Source organism: Notothenia coriiceps, unplaced genomic scaffold (genome assembly GCF_000735185.1).
Source record: "Notothenia coriiceps isolate Sejong01 unplaced genomic scaffold, NC01 NC01_scaffold00028548, whole genome shotgun sequence".
NCBI lineage: Eukaryota > Metazoa > Chordata > Actinopteri > Perciformes > Nototheniidae > Notothenia > Notothenia coriiceps.
This window is the reverse complement of record NW_011361249.1, coordinates 1,561-10,777: the sequence shown is the minus strand read 5'-3', so window position 1 is coordinate 10,777 and position 9,217 is coordinate 1,561. Positions and strand designations below refer to the sequence as shown.

The window sequence follows — 9,217 nt, the reverse complement described above, 5'->3', positions numbered from 1 at the left end:
ACTACATGCGTTCAGGAAATGAGTTCATATCTTTTTTACTTTCTACCTGTTTATATATTATTTAAATAAGAAATCAGATTATAATCTCAATAAATGTTCATTATCTTAAAACGCGTGCCCCTATTTCCATAATTTATCAGTAAACACTTGCGAGTATGCTTGTTGAGATTTGCTTTGTGAATAAATTATAGTTTATTTTATAAGAAAGTGAAAGTTGTACCAACAACTGCAAAAAGATATCTGACACATCTGGAAGGATTTAAGTTTGATCAATGTTGATGCGTCCTGTATACTTAATTTATCAGTAAACACTTGCAAGCATGCTTGTTGAGATTTGCTGTGTAAATAGATTTGAGAGTTTCATCAGTAAGTGACATTTATATCTTGAAGGATTTAAGTTTGTGCCATGTTGATGCTTCCCGCCCAAATGAAAATGTGTGTATGTGGGGTGTTATATTCTCATATGGTCTCAGTCTCAACACACAAAGATAATACCTTTCGTTTTTCTTTAAAATAACATTTATTTCCAGCATATTCATACAATGTGACAGCACAGCTTGTAACATTTGAAGATGAACTGACTTGATCCAGCACTTTGTCACAAAATATTTAAGGCTGACTAAAGGATAAATGAAAAGTCAAATATAGCATAGCGTTTACCAAATGCATTATATAATACAGGCAGTTGGAAATTAACTAAACAAATATAGGTGAGAAAAGTGAAATAATAAGAAAAGAAAAGGATGGCATTTACACATCATTAGTTCAGTACATCAGGAAACAGGGTTAACATCAGTAATCTACATGTTATAATAACTTAATTTTGCCTCGTTTAATATTCCATATGTGTGTGAGAGATAAATGCATATTTAAAGTACATCATTTGCACTTCAGTTTCACCAACCAGCTGAAAATGGGACTATCTGATACATCATTTTCTTTGTAGAAGTATTTTTAAATCCTGCAGAAATTACATTAAAATCAGAAATAAAACAGTGTTTATTTTCTATTTTACTTTCCCAGCTTCATTGTGGTTTATTCTGGATTTTTATAAATATCTTTTTAGCTTTAATTAATCGTGGGGAATGTCATCCAAACATATAAAATCCTTTTGGAAAATGACACATAAGTTTTCCTCTCTCAGACCATTTGACTACAAGCCAGATAATCCTATTATTTACAGCAGCCTGCAGCCAAAAAAAAAAAACACATCACAGATTTGTCTCCAGGAACATTCAACACTTGTGGCTACAGACACACCGCACACTAAAAACCATTGACTTTAATTAAAGGTATTATGTTAACAGATTTCACTTAACTGTATTAGGTTGATTGAAGGTGTAATGGTTTTATTTGTCATGTACGCATCTACAGGTGTGCAATGAAACACAGGTTCCTCCAACAATACAACATAAATATATATAAGAAATATCAAGTTTCAACTTAATATTTTTCAACTAACCTAATACAGTTATGTGACATTTGTTGACTTCATACATGTAATTAGAGTTTCAGTTTTTTCGGTGCAGCAAGTCTCTGAGATCAGTCCGCCTCGCCTCACTGTTTCTCCGGAGTGTTGTTGACCAGAGGCCCGTACAGACCGCTAGGGTAGCCCTGCTCCTTGTGCAACATTGTCCTGTCTCTTATCAGGTCACTGAAGGCATAGTCCATCGGGGGTCTGAAGCCCATGGGCATCAGGCCGGTGGAGTACGGCGTCATGAAGGCCAATCCCCGGCTGTGCGCGGAGTAGGCGAGCCTCAGGGGGTTCAGCCCCAGATGTGTACCCAGAGGATAGGTGCTGGGGTCGGCGAAGTGTGGAGAGTTCGGCTGCAGAGGAGAGAACGCTGATCGGTTGCTGAGCGTCATGGCACCGGGGAGCATGGGCCTCGGAACCCCGGTAGTGGATGCAGAAGAGTGCTGGAGCTGCTGCGCGCTTTGGAGCACTCTCTCCGCCGTCCACGCCCCTTCTGTGCCGGCCTTGTTGGAGTTGGCGCCCCCGCTGTTGTTGAGGATCTGCTCGATGGCCTGCACCACGTCCTTCCCGCAGCCCTGCAGCACGAGCTCCAGCACGCTCCTCTTGTGGCTCGGGAACACCCGGGTCAGGATGTCGATGGCGTTCATGTGCCGGGAGGCCGCGGAGGACGGAGAGGCCTCCTGCTCGTCTTTGTCGGTCTCAGAGCCGGAGTCTGAGCCGAGGGAGCTGACCGAGCGAGGAGTTTCCCCGCCGTCTTTCCGAGGTTTGGACACCGGGGAGCTGATGAAGGACTCGCTGTCTCCGTTCTCTGAACCGGAGCCTCCGTGCCGGCCGTCCGGGGAGGAGATGCCCGGCGCAGAGTCACTCTCTGTGGAGGCTGGTTTCCCCAGAGTCAGCTGAGAGACTGCGGAGCTCTGACTCTTTGTAAACAGCTCATACTTCTGGATACCTGAATCTGTTGACACAAGCAGGAAATCACAGCGTGAGATGGGGATACACATGCCAACATGTACACTTTACATGGGAAACATTTGATCGAAACCAGATAATTAATCAGCGAAAGATGTCCCACTTTAGGAAATAAAAAAGCTAAATCAAACAGGACTTTAAAGAGACAGCATGCACTATAAGGTATTATAATTTAACTGGACAGCTGGACCAGTTTCTGCCGAAAATAAAAATCAATACATTTAATATGCCAGAAAAAAACAACTATTTACAAATCTTGTCTTGACAAGCAAGGTCACCAAAAATATCAAATCAATTAAATATAGAATAGGCAGGAACATCATTCATATTTAGGCCTTTACTCACAACTTTATCTCAATTTTTTTTTTTAACGTGCTTTCACACCTGTAGTGCGGAGGTTTTACACACAAACTAGTGCCCTTATGCTTCCACATTGATGCGTAACGCTCACCTGAGTGGCTCTCGCCGCTCATGGTGAACACGTCGTAGTTGGGTCGGGGCGGGATGATGCCATTAGCCGCCGCGAGAGCCAGTCCCTCCGCGGTGCCGTAAAGCATCTGCAGCTCGCGGGCCTCGTTCTCCTCCTGCGCCTGCTGCCGCCTCAGCGCCACCTGCGCCGCCATCACGCGCTGCCGCTCCGCGATGAGCGTGCACTTTGCGCACATGCAGTCCTTCCAGCGGCAGTAACGCTTGTGGCCCTTGAGCGCGGACACGACCCCGTGGTTCCTGCAGCGCGCACACTTCGGGGTGCGTGGGTATTTGTCGGAGGAGCGCAGGATGAGAGGTGTGCCGCGCAGGATGCTGTTTGCTATGGACACCGGGATGGAGGCTGCTGCGGCCGCCGCTGCCGCTCCGGGATGCATTTGAGACACGGAGGAGATTGAGGGATGCTCCGATCTCAGATCCATGATTGTTAGTGAACTAAAAAAAATAAGAAAAGTGCGCTCTTCTGTACGATCTGCTTTAGGTTTTCTAGTTCAGGACGCTCACATCTGCTCTGCGCTGCTCGTCATGTCGAGGCAACAGGTGAAGGTTACTGAGAATAGAGCAACAACTAAAAACTATGATCGTAATGCAAACTGTTCAAAGAAGTCTGCAGAAGAAGAAAAAGTAACAAAACTGCTTTGTTCTGATCGATCTGTTTTAGGTTTAGCCTACTATCAGCACAACTCAGATCAAGTCTATACTGATAATCGAGCAAAAATGAATCGAAATGTAAACTGTTCAAAGGAGCCTGCAGCAGGAGAAGAAGTCAAAAATATGAAGATACTGTGGAGTTTATATCCAGGAGCGAGAAAGCAGCGACCATTCCTGCGCGCGGAGAGTGTAAAGTGTCCGCGAGGATCTGCAGCCCGAGACACTAACTTCCTCCAGAGACTGTCAGTGGATACAGATCATCCCCCCCCCTCCTCTCTCTATTGTTGCTCCTACGTTTTCATTAGACAAATTTGACAACAATGTGGCGCCTGTCATTGGCCAAAGGGGAAAGGAGCAATCTGATTGGCTTGCTGCTTTTTTTTTTTTTTTAACTGTGTCCACCTGAGTTCTTATTTCCAAATATCAAGTGTTAAGAATCTGAAAGGAGTTCCCGGAAAGCTAAAAATCGATGCTGTGTATTTCCCCAAAAGATTTAATAGATTTTAAACAATGGCCTGTTCCCCAAGCCTTCATCACGGGGCGATATGCAGCCAAATAGGACACGTACAAATAACTAAATAGCCCTAAAATTAAGAGAAATACTCACCCTTTTTAATATCTTTCTGCGGTATTTATTCTTTAGAAAATGTTCTGTATCATGGCGACATTATTGTAAGTGTCCATAGTGTGTTTCTGCTACTATTGACAGGCTAGAATAAGATTTATTCCACTCAAAATAAAGATGATTCCTCGTCCACCTGGGAGGTAAGTATCTTTTATTTTATTGATTCAAGAAGAAGCGAAATGTGATCGTTTACAAAAAGGTATGTGTGCACTGCAGACAGTTATTGACTAAAGCTGTCGATGGAGTTCAATTGTTAATTTTCTCGGCTCGGCTGAACTCCGGACTGTTTAACCCTGCACACATTATTACACTTTATTACACATTATAATCTATTTCAATGGTTTAATAAAATGCACTTTTTACATTTTCTTCCAAGGCTTTTGAGTAGAAACAAAAACCCCATCGTACGATTTCGTTTATGTTGTATCCAAAATAATATATAGGCTAAATGTTTTCAATATGTGTAAATATAATTTTGGATATAGCTTAAAGGACATAATTAACGTTAAATTGAGTCATGATTTTACTGAACATGCCAAGCAGGTTTTTTTGTGTTTTTATACTTCAATTGTGACAATGCGTTAAAAAAAACGGATCAATAATATCGATTTTTCGCTTTGGTTCTGTTTTTTTTTAACAGTATAGCATTTTTCGATGTTCCTTAAATCAGTCCTCCATAACAACAAAATAAAATATGTTTTTTTAATAACTGTATTTGATCCGCTTTTATAAACACACAATGTATGGGTTTAATTAGCATATTAATAATTAATTACAGAAATAAAATAAACATTTCTAATAGTTTAATTATTTACAAATGTATATATTTTTATATTACGTCCTCGAAATAATTGTGTGTTAATGTTTTTCAATTATTATGATTAAAGTTTTAATCACAGCTATATTAGCATCATCATTGATTATAAGATGAACAGCCCATTAAATAAATACAATAGGAAATTAAAATATGTTATTATAACTATTATTATGTAGTATATTTGTTGCTATTATTATGACCAACATAAACAAATTCTAATTAAATGAAGGTGTCTCCTGCTGTCCACTGGAATAAATGCCCTATAAGGGAACATAATAAAACAATTACAAAGAATGGCCTAGTTATTTTATTATTGGAAATATTAGCTGTGTGCAGAAAGCATTTTCTCCATGCCCGGTTCCATCTTTTCACTTCTTAATTCCTAACTGAGTGGGGTTATTCTTTTAACCCTTTGTCTATAATTAAACCGGTTTTCGGTGGACGTCATGCTTCCTGTTTCAGAGACTAACGAGGATTCGGTGATGCCTGCAGAGATTCAGAGAAGGGCAGCTCCGGAACACGCTGCTTCCTCACCTGTTCGTGAAGCATGCCGCCATTTCTATTCAGATGAAACCGTTATAGATTCCTCCAACAACTCAATCAACTATTGTCTGTCCCCTTGGAGGATGGACACACCAGTCTAAGCGAAGAAGACGAAGAGGAGAAAGAAGAAGAAGAAGACGAAGAGAAATGGCTGCTCGGTGTGTGTGTGTGTGTGTGTGTGTGTGTGTGTGTGTGTGTGTGTGTGTGTGTGTGTGTGTGTGTGTGTGTGTGTAGCAGTTCGTGAAGTAGCCTAGTGTGTGTGTGTGCAGCAGTTCGTGAAGTAGTCTGTGTGTGTGTGTGTGTGTGTGTGTGTGTGTGTGTGTGTGTGTGTGTGTGCACCCTGCCTCTCTCCAGGATCTTTGTTTACTTTCTGAATCACTGTAAGCAAATGCCATCTGTTTCCCTCGCGCGGTCATCTGCACCTTAATTACCTGCCAACAGGCTAATAGAGACGATATTAAAACTACATCTTTCTGACATTCAAAGTAATTATCTGCGTGAGCGAAGATCTCATCGGATAAAAAAAAACGCCTGGACTGCAGTGATAGTTGCAAACTGCAGAGAGGGACCTACAGGGATTATATGCTATCATCAAAGATTTAAAAAATAAAACAGGAAGCACTTCTCAGGGTGCCGAGAGAAAACAAGAGAAAGTCTGGAGGAAGGAGGAAGATCCTGTAGAAAAAGCTGGTTTATCCTCAATTTAACCCAAAATATTGGATTTAAAGTGACAATTATGTGTGTTGAGACATTGAGACCTATTAGGGCTCTGTGTTTGATATAATCACAATTGAATTAATTCTGACGGTGCTTTAAATGAACCCTGATTCCCAGAGGTATACTTAGTTAATAATGTTGAGGTACTTTGACTTTAATAGAGTATTTCCATTTTATGCCACTTTAGATTTTTACTCCATTATATTTAAAAGGGAAGTAATGTCATTTTACTCCACTGTGTATTTAACAGCTATACTTTAACACAACGCATTAAAACGTGGACTTACTCTTTAAATCAGAAAAGAGTCAAATAATTCAAATATTTTATAAATACTAAATCAGAACTGTGTTTGTCTACAAAAGTAAAAATGCTACTTGATGCAAGAATATTAAATGTCGCACATGTAAATATAATTCTAAACACAAATAAGGAAAAGTATAACTTTTACGAGTAAGATTTTGAATGCAGGCTTTAACTTGGAATGAAGTATTTTCACTATAATGTTTTCTTAAAGTAAAACCTCTAAATACTTCAGCATGTACACTCTGCATTATCTTGGCTGAATCGTATAGTTTAGTTCATTCATCGCTCCTCCACTCATAACAGAAAAGTGTGAAAAATATGCATTATGATAGAGATTAAATCCACTATTATTCCTCCTGGCCCAATTAAAAATGCCCCCCGCGCAATTAAAAGTGACTGTGAGCACTTAGAAAACCCAACATTCTTCTAACCACTTCATTAGGCCTATGCATCAAAAAAGCCCTCCGCCATGCTTTCATTTCTTTCAGCCGAGTGGGTTTTTAACGCCCTTTTAAGATCACAACAAAGGCTATGCTTGACCCAACATATGTAGCAGCATGTTTCCTCTGGCCCGGCTCTGTGCCCCGGCTGAAGGCCCCGGATCCCGGGTCCCCTCCCGGTGCTCCCCCGCTGCAGCAGCCGGCTCAGAGGTTAGAGTAGCAGTTAGACAAGCAGCGTTTCACTGGAGCATTTACACGCTTCAGAGGGGCTGCTAACCTGCCACTTCACACATTAAGGCATTCCTGCAAGACCAGAGTCAGGGCAGCACACACCAGTTACACAAAGATCTGCAGAGAGGGGAAGCATATTATGGGATTTAAAAGACAGGATACTGTGCACACTATTATCCTCCATAAAATAATGTCATTGTTTTGCAATCATACTCGAAGATAACCTCATTGAATGCTTACCAATATTTGCAAATATTATTTTGCAACCACATAGTCTAAATACTTAAATTGCAATATGTTAGGTGTTAGGACCTTATGTTAGATTATATAGTATTAATACCTTATTTACACACACATTGTCAACATCTAAACTAATAGTGCATGAGAACAACTGATGGAAAATTAAGATTAAGAGATAGCAAAAAAGTACAAAAGTCCTGACATTAAAAAATAAAGTATATAAACACACATGTAATTTGCACGCTTCACGCGCACACCGAGTGAGTCGTATGATGGGATTTAATGACAGGATACCGTAATGTGCACACTATTATTCACCATAAGGTGATAACTGATTTGCAATCATATTGGGCGATTACCTTATTGATTTGCTATTATTTTCCAACCAATTGCATTCGTATGAAGTTAGGACCTTATTTTAGGCTATTATAAAATGAGCAGACTATTCTTTTTACACATATCATCTACTTACACACGCATTTCTGGCTATTTGCAACCACATATTGAATTGCAATCGTGTGAGGTAATGAGGACCTTATTTTAGGCTATATTATAATACACACACTAATATTTTCTACCTTATAATCCACTTACACAACATTTAAACGAATAGTGCATGAGAACAACTGATGGAAAAGGAAGATTAAGCGGAAAAGTAAAAAATATGCAGTAAAAAGTCCTGACATTCAAAAATGAAGGAAACACACATGTATGTCTGCCATGATGAAGCTTTCTATCAAAAAGGCCAATAGGATTTTATTTAGATAGCACCTTTTAAAACCTAGGTTACAAAGGGCTTTATAACATGTAATACACTAATATAATATGACCTTATTGGAGGCTATGTCCTGTAAATATATAGCAATATATTAACAATAACAACCCAAATGCACTTAAAATGTAAAAAGTCATTATGAATGAACATTTTGCCTTTGAGACTAATTATTAAAGATGTTAAAACATATACAAACTTGACTTATATGATAAAGCATGTTTCTTTGTCTCGTTTTATTTGTTTGTATTTATGAAATCACATTTATATATATCGTATATATTTGTATAGATGTTAGCTAGTCCACCATGTTTTATAAAATGTTGTCAAAACCAGCCGAGCAACTACTTGAATTAAACTATGGTACAAATGAGAATACAATGGAAATACTACTCTGATGCACTTCTCAGCTATCCCACCCTAGAATAAACATTAAATAATGTCCTGAGCTGTGATTGGTCAGTCCTCAGCCCTGCAGAAGTCACAAAGACAAACAGCACTAGAGGCTAAATGACAGAGGGATTGTGGGTAATAAGAGGCCATGTGCTGCAAACACTTGAGCTGGAGAGGCTCTGAAGCATCACTAGAATAACACTTATTGGTAAATGGGGGATATGAATATCTCTCTCACACACACACACACACACACACACACACACACACACACACACACACACACACACACACACACACACACACACACACACACCGTTTTTGTGCCCTCGAGGTATAGGCTGGCAGGGATTATTTTTTGTTTAATGAATGGGCTACAAGTGTTCATCAACAAGGCGAGATTATTGGGCTCCCTATAACTGTGTGTGTGTGTGTGTGTGTGTGTGTGTGTGTGTGTGTGTGTGTGTGTGTGTGTGTGTGTGTGTGTGTGTGTGTGTGTGTGTGTGTGTGTGTGTGTGTGTTTGTGAGTGTGTGTGTGTGTGTGTGTGTCTGTGT

At 39.9% G+C, this 9,217-nt stretch overlaps 1 protein-coding gene across 1 annotated transcript; it reads right to left on the bottom strand.

Moving 5' to 3' along the window:
* Positions 1-535: 535 nt before the first annotated feature.
* Positions 536-3,351, bottom strand: dmrta2 (DMRT-like family A2). Its single transcript, XM_010785990.1, has 2 exons — positions 2,895-3,351; positions 536-2,429 (listed from the first exon to the last, which is right to left on the bottom strand). Exons 1-2 carry the CDS (start codon positions 3,349-3,351, stop codon positions 1,558-1,560), a joined length of 1,329 nt encoding a protein of 442 aa, XP_010784292.1. The 3' UTR covers positions 536-1,557.
* Between the last annotated feature and the right edge of the window lie 5,866 nt (positions 3,352-9,217).

What these genes read in the sequence shown, in the direction of transcription:
- dmrta2 (XM_010785990.1), bottom strand. Translation starts at nt 3,351, where the DNA reads ATGGATCTGAGATCGGAGCATCCCTCAATCTCCTCCGTGTCTCAAATG. An exon ending in GAGCGGCGAGAGCCACTCAG is followed by an intron (nt 2,430 to 2,894) that starts GTGAGCGTTACG and finishes TTGTGTCAACAG; the next exon opens with ATTCAGGTATCCAGAAGTAT.